Source organism: Staurois parvus, unplaced genomic scaffold (genome assembly GCF_062004578.1).
Source record: "Staurois parvus isolate SC_StPar_1 unplaced genomic scaffold, SC_StPar_1.0 ptg000919l, whole genome shotgun sequence".
NCBI classification, from domain to species: domain Eukaryota; kingdom Metazoa; phylum Chordata; class Amphibia; order Anura; family Ranidae; genus Staurois; species Staurois parvus.
This window is the reverse complement of record NW_028318715.1, coordinates 47895-66775: the sequence shown is the minus strand read 5'-3', so window position 1 is coordinate 66775 and position 18881 is coordinate 47895. Positions and strand designations below refer to the sequence as shown.

The window sequence follows — 18881 nt, the reverse complement described above, 5'->3', positions numbered from 1 at the left end:
GAGCAGGGACCCGAATTTGACAGGTACCCACACCCACTTCCGGTCCGATCGCCTAGGGTGTCCTCCCTCCCTCCCTGTAGTCTTTTGGGACACGTGACAGGTCCCAGAAGACTACAAGACCATTCATGAAGAGCAGCGCTACTTGCACATGCGCTATGTGAAGCTATCACAGCCGGGTGCCCACACTGAAGATGCCGGCCTCCTGGAATACAGGACGGCTGGTGAAACGGGCTGCAGGGAACACACCGCGGGACCAAGGGACAGGTAAGTGGCTGTTTTTTTAAAAGTCAGCAGCTACAGTTTTTGTAGCTACTGACTTTTATTTTTTGACAGGGTGAGTGGAACTCCGCTTTAACCTCTATGTTGTAGAGATGGGAGTGGTTGAGTAGTTTGACAGGTGACAGCACTCAGTCCACAAAAATGCTGTGCTGTCAGTCCACAGCAGGGTTTAATACCAGAGTGCATTTCTGGCAGATTAACAGGTATTTTCTGTACTTGCAAAAACTTAGTATATGGTGCTAAAGTGGCCAGGTTTGCTAATAGGGGCTCTAAAATTAGCCAGGGATAAAATCCATAAGATGAAGTTTATAGAAATTCTTCTTAAAAAGAAGCCTTGTTGGCTAAAATCCATAATTGTCAGTCACATGTAGAGTTCATGGTGTCATGGCTGCGACTTCCGTAAAGAGTCTTGGATGTCACTCTTTAGTCTGCAATACAGAAAAAACAAAGAGCGCAGCCAACTAAGTGTAGATTATAAAAGGAAAGAATAGGATAAATTAAAAATGCATTCACATTTATTGAATGATTAAAAACATTGAAATCCTCTGTCGCAAACTGCAGAGCTCAGCAGGATCGAGGCTGCGCTGGCAGAGCTGAGCTTGGAAGCGGCTGGAGAAGGCATGCAAAGCGGGCTGTGAAAGTGCTGCTGAATATGGCAATTCATTTGTTCCAGGTGCCGCAAATGAATTGCCGGCTTCAGCAGCACTTTTACAGCCCGCTCTGTATGCCTTTTCCAGACTCTTCCAACCCAGCAGAGCTCTGTACTTTGTCACAGAGGATATCAATACTTTTAATCATTCAATAAATGTAAATGCATTTTTAGATTATCCTGTTCCTTCCTTTATAATCTACACTTCGTTGGCTGCACTCCTTGTTCATTCTATAATTTCTATACTTTCAGTGTCTATAAAAAGGGATATAACATGGAAAAACTGCACATGTATTTCAAATATGTACTACATTTTTTTTTGCTTTGACATGCACTCTAAATTAATATACAATGAAAACACCTGTGCTCACACAAAACTTCCCCAAAACCTATAACTACCCAGCTACTGCTCCCAATTGTACACCTAGTACATCCAATATGGCTGAATTAAAGTGCAGTGCTCTAACTAAACGAATAATATAAAACAGAAATTAAAGTGGGCATCCAAATAAACATCCAATGTGAGTAACTAATAAAGACAAAAATAAAAACTCAGGAAGACCTTATGGTTGTGGCACACTATAGAGAGGAATGGGTGCATAAAACATGGTTTTTTTGGACTGATTTCACCTACTTATCTGAACAGAGATATTGTGGGTGGGCTCCCAAATATGACACCGTTGACCCTTCTTTATATGGAGGTGCCTGAAACCCCAGCAGAATTCCTTGGGCTGGCTCTACTCTTGGGCTGCGCACATACACTTTATTCTTCCCAACCCCCCCCCCCCCCCATTTTTGTTCCCTTCAACTTATGATTGAGGCACACCATAGAGAGGAATGGGTCCATAAAAAACATTGTTTTATTGGACTGAATTCACCTACTTATCTGAATATAGAGATATTGTGGCCTCCAAATATCACACCGTTGACCCTTCTTTATATGGAGGTGCCTGAAACACCAGCAGAATTCCTTGGAATGGCTCTACTCTTGGGCAACACACACACACTTGATTCTCCATTTTTGTTCCCTTCAACTTTCTTTTCCTTGGTCCCTCCCCTTCCACTCTCTTTCCCTTTCTCTCTCTTAGCCTTTTTCTGTTCATATTGAAAAGTTATAGAAGATATAAGCTTGCCCGAGGTCACTGGATGAAAGGAGTTGCACTGCTATTGCAACGATGGCCTGTATACAAGCATTTTCTGCATATTGTAACTATTTCTTATGTTGTTTTATCTGAGGTGGTACTACGGATTACTTGATTTCTGTATGTGTAACATACTCATTGCAGATGCCAACTAGTTGTTTTGGAGCCTGAAGGCCCTGATTATTCCTGTATGACTTGGAAAAATGTTAAGAATTAAAAAATAATAAAAATAATAAAGTGCAGCACTCTAGATACATTTTCCTAAAATAATACAGTATATAAATAATGCAAAAAATACAAAATAAAAAAAATACATAGTCACAGAGTTCAATTTGGTGAAGTGCTCAAACATGCTTCACAGTCCCATATAATTTGTATAGACTCCTTTTCTACTGTGTTTTGTGCTTCCTGTTATCATGGCAGAAAACTTGTTCCTTCTTGAGCTGGCCATAGATTAGTCGAACACCAAAGAAAAATGGTCTGTTGTCAAATAGTTTTTCATATCATTAGTGTGCCAGCTGCGCAAAGCGATTTTCGTGCTGCAATCCAAAGTGCCTGATTCAACATGTTTGTTTTTGTTTTTTTTTGTTTCTTTAAAAAAAAAAAAAAAAAAAAAAAAAAAAAACAAACAAACAATGATGGCATAATCATGAGTCATTTTAATTTTTTTGATCAACAGAATGTTCAGTTTTCGACTTGTCTATGGCCAGCTTTAGCATTTTTTGTCACAGGAGCTTATGTAAATTATATGGGACTATGAAGCAAGCTTGAGCACCCACTTTCATTTATATTTTTATATTATTAGTTTAGTTACAGAACTGCACTTTAATTCATTTATGTGCTCTAAAGTACTAATGACAACATTATTTCTCGGTCATCTGCCCATTTTCTTGTGAAATTCTGCAAATCAGCTTTAGACTTGGAAAGAATTGTATGATAAAATTCAAGGGTGTAAGAGGAATGTGACACAGAGGTGATCCAGTATGCAACCCTCCAATAATTTGCTGTTGAAATATTAGATATACAATTCCCAACACAATTCAAAAGTCCTTCCATTTATTTTATGTCTTTTTTTTTATCTGGAAAAGGTTCTGGATGAGTATACTTTACAGCTAATTGGATATTGTTGGATCAGATTTTGGTAAAAGTGTTGTACTCCATCTCTTATGGGCAGCCAGCATGGGGAAATTCCACAAAGTTATAAAACTGATGTAATTAAATTATTAAACAGCAATCATACTGCAAGCAACAAGTAGTCATTTTTATTGCACACAGCATTTGGATTTATAAATGCCACTATACTATAATAAAGTCTCTTAAAAACAAAGTTAACCGGAGGCTGTTCATCTGAACTGTATCACAGAAGCATGCTATATTTCACTCACAATATTCATGTTTCCATAGTTACATTCTTTTTTCCCCCTTCATTTTCTAAAAGCTCTGAAAAGGCAACTTTCTTTCACATCGGTTCTCCGGCATAGAAAATGGATGTCTGGTCAAAAATGTCACTTTTGAATAACATTTACCACTGTTCTACTAGGCAAGATGGGCAGCAGAGTGGCTAAATGGTTAGCACTTCCGCCTGGCAGTATGAGGGTCATTGGTTCAAATCCCAACCACGGAACCACCTGCCTGGAGTTTGCATGTTCTCCCTGTGCCTGCGTGGGTTTCCTCCGGGTACTCCGGTTTTCTCTCACATACCAAAGACATGTTGGTAGGTTAATTGGATCCTGACTAAATTGGCCCTAGCATGTGTATGTATGGATGTAAGTTAGGGACCTTAGATGTACGCCCCTTGAGGGTTAGGGACTGATGTGAATATACAATAGATGTGTAAAGCACTGCATAAATTGACGGCGCTATACAAGTACCTGAAATAAAGATACTGTAAGTATTGCTTAAAGGAAAACTCTGATGTAACACTGTGGTTTCAAAAACAAGTAGTGGTAAAGATTGATAAAGTCAATGCTTTAAACCTGAACTTCAGGTACAGATTTTATTGCATAGTTATACTGGTCCAGCTTGGACCAATGTAAGCATGCCCGTGCCATACCTACATTCAGCTTGGACCGATGTAAGCATGCCCGTGCCATACCTACATTCAGCTTGGACCAATGTAAGCATGCCCGTGCCATACCTACATTCATCTTGGACCAATGTAAGCATGCCCGTGCCATACCTACATTCATCTTGGACCAATGTAAGCATGCCCGTGCCATACCTACATTCATCTTGGACCAATGTAAGCATGCCCGTGCCATACCTACATTCATCTTGGACCAATGTAAGCATGCCCGTGCCATACCTACATTGAGCTTGGACCACTGTACGCATGCCCATGCCATACCTACATTCAGCTTGGACCAATGTAAGCATGCCCGTGCCATACCTACATTCAGCTTTGACCGATGTAAGCATGCCCGTGCCATACCTACATTCAGCTTGGACCAATGTAAGCATGCCCATGCCATACCTACATTCAGCTTGGACCAATGTAAGCATTCCCGTGTGCCATACCTACATTCAGCTTGGACCAATGTAAGCATTCCCGTGCCATACCTACATTCAGCTTGGACCAATGTAAGCATGCCCATGCCATACCTACATTCAGCTTGGACCAATGTAAGCATTCCCGTGTGCCATACCTACATTCAGCTTGGACCAATGTAAGCATTCCCGTGCCATACCTACATTCAGCTTGGACCAATGTAAGCATGCCCATGCCATACCTACATTCAGCTTGGACCAATGTAAGCATGCCCATGCCATACCTACATTCAGCTTGGACCAATGTAAGCATGCCCATGCCATACCTACATTCAGCTTGGACCAATGTAAGCATTCCCGTGTGCCATACCTACATTCAGCTTGGACCAATGTAAGCATTCCCGTGCCATACCTACATTCAGCTTGGACCAATGTAAGCATGCCCATGCCATACCTACATTCAGCTTGGACCAATGTAAGCATTCCCGTGTGCCATACCTACATTCAGCTTGGACCAATGTAAGCATTCCCGTGCCATACCTACATTCAGCTTGGACCAATGTAAGCATGCCCATGCCATACCTACATTCAGCTTGGACCAATGTAAGCATGCCCGTGCCATACCTACATTCAGCTTGGACCAATATAAGCATGCCCATGCCACACCTACATTCAGCTTGGACCAATCTAAGCATGCCCATGCCACACCTAAATTCAGCTTCCTGAGGGCAGGGACTGATGTGAATGTACGAACAGGGGCAGACTGACCATTTGGAAACTCGGGCACTACCCAAGGGCCCGGGGTCAGTAGGGGGCCCCATGAGATGCCCCCGGTAACTTTTTCATAGGCTTTTTTGAGTTTGGGCAAGGACACAGGGGCCCCATGATCCCCTATTGCCCGGGGGCCCCATGAGTTGTCAGTCTGCCCCTGTGTACGAATATATATGTAACGCGATGAGTAAATTCATGGTTCTATATAAGTACCTGAAATAAATAAATGTACATATAGCAGAATAGGAAGAAGCATCTGCTGTATCATGGGAACAGACACTTTTCTCTGGTTTAGCCTAGTTATGCCATGCTAGAAAGGAGTTGTCACGCATTTTTAATTCTTTCACATGCGTCTAAAAATCAATGCACAACAAAGGATAGAGTGGCGAGCGGTTAGAACTATGATCAGGTTTCTATTGGTGTCTATGTCCCCCTTATGCAGATTTTGTCTAATTGTCCTGATCATCAATGTCACTGGAATGAGAGCAAGGGAAACGCCAAAAATTTGCATAGCCACTAGAAGAGAGAAAATTGGAAGTCATCTTGTTGTTGTGACAACGGTCTAAGCAGAGGTTTTTTCACATCCTCTCGCAGGACAAGAAATGAAAGGAAATCTTCCTGATGAGATACAACAGATGGCAAAAAAAGAAAAAAAATATATATGTAATACATCAGTTTCAACCCTCTACATTAAAATATTACTAAAGCCCATTTTTGTGATAATGAATCTGTAGTCTTTTTCAGATATTTCACACAGGTTATGTGGTATGTTCAGATATAAACGTTTTTTTTTCTCTATGTACTGTGTCAGTTGGTTTTCAATCTGCAGATAAAGATTACCAAAATTTGCTCAAAAGCAAAACATTTGATAATAAATATAGAAATGCCCTGTTAATTTCAGCTGATTTCTTGCATCTAAAGAGACCACATTATTAGGAAATGATCGTTAAATTTAAATAAGAACTCCGGAATAGGCAAAAAAAAAAAAAAAACACCCATTAGTACATCCCCCTACACAATACACTAAACCACGGGCGTTAAACTGGCAGCCCTCCAGTTGTTGCCAAGTCCCATTGACAGTGACAAGCATGACTCTCAAAGGCAGAGGCATGATGGGACTTGTAGTTTCGCAACAGCTGGATGGCCGCCAGTTTGACACCCCTGCACTAAACCGTTAACAAGATTTTGAAAATCCTTCCCATTTAGGAGAAAAGTCTAACTGAATTTTCATGACCTTATCTCTGTAATTCAAAAGCATCTGCTCTGCCAAGGAGGAGGTGTAACAACCGGGATTACATCATATCCTCTCTCTCTGCAATAAAAGGAAACTACAGTTCCCATCTACTACAAGGCATTGTAGTGAATGTGAGAAGATACAGTAGGTCTGTACTGAATGTGGGCGCGTACACTAGATCTGTACATGTTAAATGCGCCTGAGAGTCTCGGTCCGCCCACCACTGGAAGTGGGGCTGAATTACATCACTGCTTCTTGGAGAAGGGATGTGCCAAGACCAGTGGCTGGGGGAATAGGAGGCATAAGCAAAAGGTCTTACAAAAAGGAAACCAAAGAGAATTAACAGTTTGATATGAAAATGAATAGACTATTTCAGAGCAACTACTGAGTGAACCAGAAGAACACATTCAGTGAAGGTAGGAAATCAGCAATAAGGACATGTAAAGAAGTTTTTGGCCAGAGTTCTGCTTTAAACTCATTTGTGCTCTCTTGAATGTTTTAAGTTCAACGGATATTTGATATCACTGTTTTTGTATAAAATCCTCATTCTACAAATATACATTTCATCAACCCAGCATGATATCTACATTTATTAACTGATCCTACAAACTGAAGACAGCTTCTCTTAAATTGGTAATATACCAGTAGAATTTTGTCTTCATTTTGTTCCCTTGATTTTCAAACTGTTAGTGGGGTCAAATCAGCGTTAGTTTTCGTCTGCAGTGACGAGAAAATTCAAAAGGAGCAGTATGGAAAATTTTTCTCAATGAACAAAGTTCTAACTGTGAATGTGGTTTTCCTTTATGGAATCCCGTTTATGATGTCTTGGATTCCATTCAAATTGCAGATCTGTGCGAAATAAAGTAGAACTATAGGCAAAACTTTTTATTTCATTGAGGATAGAGTAAGAGAGAGTTATAACCCGTTAGTTTATTTTTTGCCATCTGTGTCCAATTGGGGAGATTTACCTTCATTTCCTGTCCCTTAGCCAAGACAGGAAGTGAGAATATCTCTGAAAATTAAGGGAATACCTTGGGGACCCCTCAGGTCACCAGAACTAGTGTGCAGATTGGAAAATTCCCCCTTACTTTTCTGGGGACAACCCAAAATGAGGGATTTCATTCACTTTCACTGATAATGGTAAACAGGACAAATAGGGAGGGTGAATCTCCCGAATTGGGGCAGAGACTGCAGTAATAACCTGACATGTGTTCTAATCCATTCCCACTTCATCCAAAAACTAAAAAAAAAAAAAAAAAAGTTTTGCTTTAGTTATACTTTAAGGGCTTTTAAATTAGTGGACTTTGAGAGCAAGAAGAATGTTCTGACACTTGATTTTTCTATCAAACGAGCAAAAAAATCTAACTGTGTATGGTCAACTTTAGGGGAGGTGTGGGGCAAGGGTCTCTCCTTCACCTGAATTCTGCAGCAGTGCAAGTTTGTGTAACCTACCTCTATTGGGACCTATTGGTTGCATAATAGTACATATTTATATGGAATAATTCCAAATTTAAATTGACTGCAAAGAAAAATGTATTATAATATATTATTTAACAAAAATAATTAATGGTTTTTAAACAATACATCAAGCGCCAACATTCTGTAGACCCCAGAAGTACCTAGGTACTAAATGATACGAACAAAAAAAACCCCCCAAACATTAAATAGGAATACTTACATGCTGCACAATCATCTCTGCTCTTGCCAAGCTCGCGGATATATTCTGCAGCATATCCTGAACAGTATTTGGCCGTCGGGACATAGTGCCACTTTGTCTGTTAAGAAAAGTAAAACAATTAGCACAAGAAGATGTGAAATACTAAGATTTATATTAATTATACAGTATATACTAAGGAAATGATTTTTAAAAAATGCTGTCACCTACCCATTAAGGGCAGGATGACAATACCTCCTGATAGCTCGCTCCCCCAGCAAGGTATATTCACTTATCTGCACTCCCTTGCCACCTCTTTGCTGAAGGAATCCATACTGAGTAAGCTCCAGTATTGGATGTTATATGATGTCACTGACCCCACCCCCCATGTGACAATGTTTGGGCATGAAAATTGGCTGCTCAGGCTTGAGCTCTGTCAAACAGCAGTGGCCAAATGCTCACCTCTCCCAAACCCAGAATCTCAGATCCATTACAGCGACAAAGCAGGAAAGCAACAAGGGACTGTATGCCTTGCTTGGAGGTAGGCTATAAAGAGGCTGTTTGACCGAAATTTGAAATCTAACAGCTTAAAGTTAGACTTCTATTGCTATCCGCATAGGTATTGGGTTTATTCCCTTTCTCTGTTAGGACAGGACGAGATGAACTAGGTTTTAAGTACCCAACCAGAACAGCTTTACCATTGACTCCTAAAAAGGTAACAGGAAACCAGTCATGAGAATAGTCCAGAATGAACAGAGGTAAGAATTTCTGACTTTCACTTTCTGCATGCTTGTTAAAGTGCATCCAAAGTATTGAAGCAAACACAGGTAATTGACCTATTCACGATCAAGTCAACAATGGTGGTCTACAGTATGTACAGTACCAACCTTTTGAAATTAATACTTGGAAGTCATGATGGGCATAGGCAACAGTCATTCTTGCTAACCAGTTCAGCCAATTCAGATGTGCCAATTATCAGCCATTCCAGTATCAGAAACTAATTTGTAGACATTATTATTAAACCAAGCAATCTGAAAGTGAAGTCCAGGGTAGACAAAATTGGAGCTTCAAGCTCCAGGGCTGTCAATCTTGGTCCTGGTTTCACGACAGTCACCCACTTGAAGTAAGCTTGCACCCCGCAAGAGACTTTGGACTGCACATACTCTTTCTAGAAGTGGTGTACAAAAATTGAAAATGACAGCCCCAGAATTTGCAGCTTCAAAAACGTAGTCACAAATGTTAGCTTGTCTTTTAAGAGAATTTGTACATTGCAATAGATTTAACAAAATCACCCCTGCCAACACTTACATAGCTGAAGGAGAACATCCAGAGAGGGTTTTCAGTTTTCTAACATACCCCCCCAGAGTTTTTTTTACCTTTCTACAGTGATTAACCTTATTATGATTATTATCAGGCCTTGAAATTTCCACTCGTCTGCTTGCCAATGGCGAGTGGAAATTATGGTGGGGTGAGTGTGTCCCCAGGGCCGTCTTGCTGAGCAGACTCGGAACTCAGGGCCGGATCTGTTACTCGCGCTGGGAGCCGTCAGACTGCTCAATAGCTGAGTGCAGTGAAAGCAAAGGAAGCAGTGTGTGCTGTGCTCTCTGCCTCTCCCCCTAGAGTGTAGTACCCAGCTCTGTGAGTGAACAATGAAGTACTGCAACTTTTTATAGGGCTGTGTGTGTGTGTGTGTGTGTGTGTGTGTGTGTATGTACATGTACATGTGTGTGTGTTTGTATGAACATGTGTCTTTGTGTATCTGTACATGTGTCTGCGTGTATGTACATGTATGTGTACATGTGTCTGTGCATGTACATGTACGTACATGTGTCTGTGTATGTAAACGAGAGTGAGGCTCTGCATACACCTTCAAGCAGCCGCTCTCAGATCCCACCTAGTCCCCATGCCACATGTCTATCTTCTTCCGTTCCTTCTTCCATGCCGCCCCCCTGAAAAATGCTGCCCTAGGCAAATGCTTTGTTTGCCTTGTAGTAAATACACCCCTGAGCACATTCTAAAGACAAGCATTGTTAACTAAAACACTCCACATCAGAGCATCACAATGCGGGACACCAAGTTTGCCCAAAACTCTCACTCTAGTTGGCCAATACACAGATTAGTTTAATAACCTAATCATATTTTTTAAAAATTCAAGCAATATAAGCATTTTTAATTTATTGAAACTGCCATTTTACCCTTTAAAGAAACCCTGTCATTTTTATCAACTGAACCTTGCAAAGCAAATGCTTACCAGTTTCCCTGCCTATGCCATCAAACTCAGCAAATCTTGTTGAAAGGTCTTTTTACATTCTAGACTTCAGAGTTCCATCGGCTAACCACTACATCAGTGTAGGATACAGTAGTGCAGTGGGGAACCAGTCTTCTAAAATACCTAGAAGTGTGATGGATGCTTAAAGTTATTGTAAATGTTCCTTTTTTTATATTTAAGCAACAAACATGTCATACTCCCAGACTCTGTGCAATGAATTTGAACAGAGCAGCCCCGTTCATACTCTGCTCAGGGTCCCCCACCAGCGCTCCCAGCTCCTCTCTTCTGCAAGCGGCTTGCTAGGGGGGCACTCGCAATGCCGGGAAAAGGCCAACTAGCACCCAGGGAACACCCCCTCCCCCAAGATGTATGAGCCTTGTGTGTAGGCAATAACCCTCCCAGCCCCCAGCAAAAACTAATCTGCAAGCTTACCAGATAAGCATGAAGTCCCTTTGAAAGCCAAATTCTCAAAAAAAAAAAAAAAATTCCCCCTCCTCCCAGTACAAATTCCACTCCGTCATTGAAATCCCCAACTCTGCATAGATCTATGCCCCTTCCAGCTCAAATCCTCTCCTTTACCAAATTCCCTCTCCTAGCACAAATCCTCTATTCCTCAAATTTCCTCTCTGAGCGCAGATCCCCCTCAACATCCCTACTAGCATAAATCCTCCTTCATTTCTCCCCCCCCCAGCACAAATCTTCCCTCATCTTCCCTTCTAGCACAAGCCCCCTTCCTTATTTACAGCACAAATCAACCAAACTCCCCTCCAGTACATATTCCCCCCATCATCCCTAATACCCCCCCTCAAATCACCCTTCCTAACACATACTGTATCTCCCTCCCTCGGTTTCCCCTCCTAGCACAAATTCTCAATACCCCCCAACACAAATCTCCCCATAGCACAAATTCCGCCCCCCTACCACACATCACCCCCAAACCTCTCCTCCCACCACATATCACCCCCCCAAACCCCTCCTACCACTAATCCACTTCTCCCTCCCCCTCCTAGCACAAATACGGTCCTCTCCAGCACAAATATATGCTGGAGCTGCATTTAAGTTTTTTACCTAAAGCAGGGAATGCATTAGTCCTCATGCACACCGGATGTTTTAATAACACTGGTAACATTAGCTGTGCACAGTCACATTAATAAGTGAGTTTTTCAGCATTTTTGCATTAGCGTTTAGTGGCTTTTTTTAGCTTTTTTGGGGGCCAAAGAAAGTCCAAAAATGCTGGTTTGCTGCGTATTTCAGCGTTCGAGCATTTTTACAGCTAGAAAACGCCTCTAGAAGCCCACTAGTCCTGGGTTTTTTGCCAGCCAAGAAATGTTGATTACAGTTTATGTGTACATGGACACATAGGATAACATGCTGGGGAGTTTACTGGCTGTAGAAAAAACCATCAAAAACCAAAAACAGCCGCTGTAAAAACATCCAGTGTGCAGGAGGACATGAGTACAAAGTGGTTCTAAAGCCTTAAAGTCTTTTTACTTTAACACATTCTAGGTCTTAAGGTAAAAAAGAAAAAACCTTCTTTGTCTGGGTTTGCCCCCCCCCCCAGCTCCCCCTTATGCTTACCTGAGCCTCATCAAGATCTATCGGGTCTCTCCGCTCTGCCCCTTCTCACAGAGCAGAAACATATCAGAGTGTTCCATTGGCTCCTGCCGCTTTCAATCAAACTCTGATGAGGGAGTAAGGGGCAAGACCATGCCCCGCTGTCTGTGTCTATGGACTCAGGCAGTGGGGCTCAGAGGCAAGCCTGCACGAGTTCCCTCATAGGAAGCATTTTCCTATGGGGGCGCAGGCTGAAGAGGAGGAGTCAGGAGCGACAGCGGGGGACCTGCAAAAAGGAGGATCTGGGCTGCTCTGTGCAAAACCATTGCACAGAGTAGGTAAGAATGATAAGCTTGTTATTTTAAGTAAAAAAAAAATCTGAAGCTTTACAATCACTTTAAGGTAAAAGTCCTTCTGACTTTATTGGGACCACTTTGAGATCTGTTAGCAAGAATATATCTGACTCCACAGAGTTTAGCACTTCAGCCAGTGGGACAAGTATTAGGCCGTGCTGATTCCCGCTGAGCAAGCAGATGACAGGCATAAGCAGAGTGGACACGGACACAGCCCACTTTCCTCTATAAACATTTGGAAGTAAATAGACAGGCAGTCATCCTATCCGCTAGATGGATGGGGAACAGATCCCCGATCCACCCGTTTTTAGCAGAGCGGAGCAGATCGCATGCAGGCGGATGTAAAAACGGAAAGTTGATTTTCTCAAGGAAAAGAAAACTTCTACACAACTTACTTTATTAATCCCATTGTGTGTAAATTCCTATTTACTTATTTAATCTGCACAAATGGATAGTTGAGAGGTGGATATATAGACCCAATTTATTGTGTGACCATGCTCAACAACTTTTATTAGTAAATCAGCTCAAATATTTATTGGTACTAACAGAGCACACAGACATCTATCGGAAGCGAGATAGGCAGGGCTGACACCATACCGGATATCGTATGTACTCTCTAGCGCCTCAGGATATGCACAGCCAAAAAGGGAAGCCAAGGGTACCAGGACAGCGACAACCAAAAGGAAATGCTTCAGGGGTGCAGCCCTCCTCAGACGGGGAAATCAGCCACTGGATAAAGAGAAAACAGGTGGCGCACACACCTAGTGCATTATCCAAGGTTTATTGTAAGGAGTGAAAAAATAATAAAAACATACTCACAGAGGAAGCATGTATCTAAAAAGCATAGAAAAATGACAATGGCTACAACGGCAGGCAAGGTGAGGCATCACCAGCAAGGCTCCCATTTTCCATTCATCACACATCTGCATCAGAGGCTGCATCAGAAACGCGTCAGCCATTTAACCGCACTGACAGTGAGAACACCTTGCCCGCCATTGTGGCCATTGTCATTTTTCTATGTTTTTTAGATACATGCTTCGTCTGTGATTATGTTTTTATTTTTTCACTCCTTACAATAAACCTTGGATAATGCACTAGGTGTGTGCGCCACCTGTTTTCTCTTTATCCAAGGGCTGACACCATATGCTGAGGAATTCAGAGCGGTGTTATAAAAATATCAAAAAGGAAAGAAAGGATCATACTATTATTTCTGGCACATCATCAGTTATGACTGTCCTTGCAGCATGTTTAAGGGGGAAAACTGTCGGTGAATGTGCAGTATCTAAGATGTACTAAATTCCAGTATGTTTTTCTATTTTTCCTTTGACATACACTCCAACTGCTAAAAATTAAGTATTGACCTGTTTAACAATGTATTTCCGTAGTTGCTTTATTTTATTCTTTGATACAATGATACAAAAGTATATTTTTTTTAGCTACAACTGTCCTCAAGTGAGATGCTTTCAAAATGTCTAACATGAAAATTATGTGATTTATATTATACAAAACAAAAAAAAGGCACAAATCAGTGATAATGGCAACACAACAGCTCGCTGTATCATCTGCATTCAGATGATGTCACACAATAACATGAACATTATGCAGTTTTTCCACTTGTCAAATATTCATTGGAGTCAAACACCTTGCTTAAAAGCCTAACACATTTGCCATGACAAGCCTTTGCTGGTTTGCAGTGGGTGGGCATGGTTTCATTTGAACAATGTCTCAACTTGTAGGCAAGTAACAAAAGGATGATTATTATGCTGACTCATTTAAAAGATGTGCAGATTAGAGGAGCTTCATAATATTCAACAAATAAAAGTCTGTTTTAATTACACCCACATTGAAGTATGTAGTGCTGAAACCCAAGATGGATTTGAAGAACAAATCTGAGCATAATTTGGCAAACAAAGGAAAACTCCTGACTTGATAGGTTTTGTTAAAACACAATAGGGGAGTTTGTTCAGCTACCCAATTTCAATGCATTTTTATGCAGGATTTTTCCTGCACACTCCACTTCCTTAACCCCTTTATAACTATCCGACACACACGTGCAGCCAAAAGGTGGGCTTTGTTAGCAGCCGTTGTTTATTTGCCAAGAGTGTTCAGTGAGCAGTGGCAGAAAGCTCTCGGTCCAGGCAACCAATCAGTAGCCTTCAGCACCGGCTTCCAGTCATGTGATCACAAATCGCCAATCCTTTCAGTCCCCAGGTGTTGTGAACTTTTTAAATGGACACCGGTGCGGGCAGGAATGGATTCTTATATGAAATGGTCATCAAGTATGTATGTATTGTAAATATATCATCAAGAAAGCAATTGACACCTGCAAGTTTGTCTTCCTACCTATACTATGAATATGCTTATAGCTGAAACCAAGTATTTGTAATGTACAGCGCTGAGCGAACTATTGGCGCTTTATAAATACTGTATAATAATAATAATAATTTGGATGCAAAGCACTAGAGGTATTTGAACTTCATTGTCACAAGACACTATATTGCCAAAAGTATTGGGACGCCTGTCTTTACACGCACATGAACTTTAATGGCATCCCAGTCGTAGTCCGTAGGGTTTAATATTAAGTTGGCCCACCATTTGCAGCTATACCAGATTCAACTTCTCTGGGAAGGCTGTCCACAAGGTTTATGAGTGTGTCTATGGGAATGTTTGACCGTTCTTCCAGAAGCGCATTTGTGAGGTCAGGCACTGATGTCGGACGAGAAGGCCTGGCTCACAGTCTCCACTCTAATTCATCCCAAAAGTGTTCTATCGGGTTGAGGTCAGGACTCTGTGGGCCAGTCAAGTTCCTCCACCGAAAACTCGCTCATCCATGTCTTTATGGACCCTGCTTTGTGCACTTGTGCGCAGTCATGTTGGAACAGGAAGGGGAAATCTCCATACTGTTCCCACAAAGTTGAGAACATGAATTTGTCCAAAATGTCTTGGTATGCTCATGCCTTAAGAGTTAATTTCACTGGAACTAAGGGGCCAAGCCCAACCCTTGAAAAACAGCGATTAGGTATAGATGGGGGTACAATAGGTAGTGGGTAATTTTTTTTCATTCTGGCAGAAAATGCATTAAGGTAAGAAAATGTTTACGCTTTAAGTATTCAACCCATGCGCCTTGTTACATTCCCACTGCAATGGAGGCGTCACTGTATTGCTTCAACAGAGCAGGGCATTCAAGTATTGGGAAGCATGTCACGTCCCCCATGACAGTGCTCATGCCGGAGCAGTCAGTTACCTGAAATTTGTCCTGTAGTGCGGTAATGAGATCAACCGGCCAGGTATACTCTGACAGGAGCTTACACAAGGTGGACTCCTGGAATGGGTAAACAGTGAAGAGTATCACTTGAGAAAGGGGGCACCATCATTCTGCCCTAAATGGGTAGGTACCAATTTCTCTGTAAATTATTTTGGTCCTCCTGCCAATTTATTAATCAAAGCAGCCTTACCAAGAACAATACACAAATGATAGACCTCAGTAGAACTGGTTTTCTGATTTATATACCAAGTTGGTACCAGTCAAATCATGTCCAGCTGAATTAGTGAAGCTTTACTGTGCTATACAGATAATATTTAGTCTGGGAGTCAGAGAAAAGCAGTCTTCATCTTAGGTGGCTTTTGTTGGCATTTTGTTTGTGACACATTCCTTTTACCGCTTATAATAGACAATGTCTTGTATGGAGACCTGAACCATCTGTTAACTAAATTAGGCATAGGTTGCCCTTATTAAGAATTTAACCAATACAGAAGTCATACAGGAAGAAAGCATGTAGGTTCTCTCTATAAAATCTAAGCAAATGAAGATTCAGTATTCAGGTCAGTACAACAACCACCTGCCCAATTTTATTTTTATCATGTCATGTTAAATAGTATCAGCTTATCCAATTACCTCTGCTATGCATAAAAGTTAAAAAAAAAAACAAATCAATTGAAAATAGTGTACATTTGCAGAATTGAATGTTGCTGAGCGCATGCTCGCTGCATGGTACCACATAAACTGAACCTCCGGTTAGATAGAATTTTGAAAGCCATAGGGTATGCTATCCAATATATCAGGTTACAAAGACACAAAGAGGTTGAATTACTAAAGGCAAATAGACTGTGCACTTTGCAAGGACATTTTGCCCAGTTAATAATGTAAAAAGCTGCTGACTTCCATAATCCAATGTGCAAGCAAAAATGCATTATTTTCCCCTTCGTAAATCGTTGGGCATTCTTTGCAAAGTGAGATTTCATGACAATCACGACTGTGCACTTTGCAAGGGAATTTTCCACAGAACTATTTGCCTTTAGTAAATCAAGCCCAATGTGGCCAGCTTGGTATGTACACCTACTCGCTAATGCAAACACTTCACGTCCAAACATAACATTCACACATGGGAGATGGAGAGACAAATCCTCCCTGCTGTGCCATTGATTGTATACTGACAGCGGGACAGCTGTCCTATTCGACAGCCATAGACGGCCAAATTTTGTTCCATCTATGGGCAACCATACACAGAAAAGTGAGGAAGAAAAAAAATTAAAGGGAAAATTGTGCAATGTGAAAGAAGTTCACAGCAGTTGAAGGCCTACTGGACATGGAAGTCTAAAATTGCCATGTTTGTAAGCATTCAGGTGTCTATTTTTTTCTATGCAGCCCTTTATTTAATAAGCCTGCACACACACAGACGTGTAAACTTGCGTTGTGTAAAGATCAATAAAAAATAAATAAATCTGCATTGCTGATCAGTATCCCAGCCTATGATTGGACAACAATGGATCAACAGCCCACTGATGAAGTCATCCCTATCGGCACTGATACCAGTATCGGTGCAACCGTAACTTATTTTTCAAAAACTTGAAGATTGGAAAACAAGAAAAAAGATAACCACCCTTGTCAGATAAAAAAAAAAAAAAATTGGGAAAACTATAGAGGATTCAAAAACAATGGTCTGGTCTGTCTGATGTGTCATTCAGATAACAGGGTCAGAGTCTGACAGACACAAGATGAATCCCTCCTCTTCTGAGTCAAGGTTTTTGCTCCAGAGATGATTTAAAGGATAAGTTCACCTTTTAGACAAAAATAAATGTACATTTTTTTGCAGATAAAAAAAATGTGCATTTAATATTATTATCTACAGAATCCTGGAAAGCATTGCACCAGTGATCATTGATGGCATGCAGGTCTCCTGCAAACCTGTCAGAATATCTGCTTGCCATATTGGATGTATGAGCAAGCAGACATTCTCAAGGAAGCTTCATTGAACTACCACAGCGCTCCACAGTGCCATAGTAGTTCATTGAAAACTACAAGCTGACAACAGCGAAGGCTGTCGGGACTTGCAGTTAATTCATTCATGGAAGTCAGTGTTTGAATGACGCAGCCATGCGGGTGGAGCCCCACATTGCTGCATGGTTTTCAAATTTGACAGATAGTACAGGGAGAAGTTTCCCCGTACTATGTGTCAGAGGGAGGGGGGGCAGCGGCTATTTGAACATGTTACAAGTTCCACCCTAAACACGGGTGGAACATGTTACAAGTTCCACCCTAAAAACGGGTGGAACATGTACCATGTTCCAAAGGTGACCTTAGATTTAAAGAATATTTTCTTGGCATCTATATGGTCACTTAATACCAGTTAAGCATCACTGCAATGCCACAGATTTCATTGTAAAATTTGCAGTCACCATAGAGGTTTAAAACATGGCTGCACAAAGAAACCATGATCAATTTAATCTAGAACCGCACTTTTGAGGACCCACGCGCCACCTTGAAATTAATATACAGCATTCCTTGCCATAGAGACTTTATGATGCTAAATAAACGCACATAGCATTTATTTAGGATATTCTCCCCTGCTAGATAAAGCCTTGATATCCATATAGCGATTTTGTAGTTGCTTACATCGGGGTTCTAAAATAACATTTCCACAGTTTGACATTCAGTTCTGAAATTACAAACATAACCACTTATTATCAGGAATATAAAAATCACATAAAATACTTGTGTGAGTGAATATTGTAAAACTAGTCATTAAAAAGCCAATTACAGTAGATCCTGGCTCCCTCCTTAAAGAACATAAGACATACATTTTATATGCTGTACTCGGTTTTTGCTGACTAATATATTGAAGGTGTGCCTACAGAGAATAAAACTAAAAGGGCCGACAGCAATGCTGACAATTTCAGCTGTGTGCTGCTTGCTTAGGTCTATGTGCCAAAGTGCTCAGTGGGGTTTATTTACTAAAGTTGGAGAGAGAAAAATCAGGCTCACTTCTGCACAGAAACCAATCAGCTTCTAACTTCAGCTTGTTCAATTAAGCTTTGGAAATAAAACCTGGAAGCGGATTGGTCTCTATGCAGAAGAGAGCCTGATTTTGCACTCTCCAGCTTTGGTAAATAACCCCCAGTGGCTGTAAATCAAATAAGGGCAGAACAGTGGCTAAATGGTTAGCACTTCCGCTTGGCAGTACTCAGGTCATTGGTTCGAATCCCAACCAC

The 18881-nt window shown here is 41.2% G+C and overlaps 1 protein-coding gene across 4 annotated transcripts in view; it reads right to left on the bottom strand.

Moving 5' to 3' along the window:
- DSP (desmoplakin) overlaps window positions 1-18881 on the bottom strand; it is a 100884-nt gene that overhangs the window by 48875 nt on the left and 33128 nt on the right. For all 4 annotated transcript variants that reach the window (XM_089656579.1, XM_089656578.1, XM_089656580.1 and 1 more), the window contains exon 2: window positions 8241-8337. In XM_089656579.1, the coding sequence (XP_089512705.1) occupies window positions 8241-8337 (97 nt within the window). The remainder of the gene's footprint in view (window positions 1-8240; window positions 8338-18881) is intronic.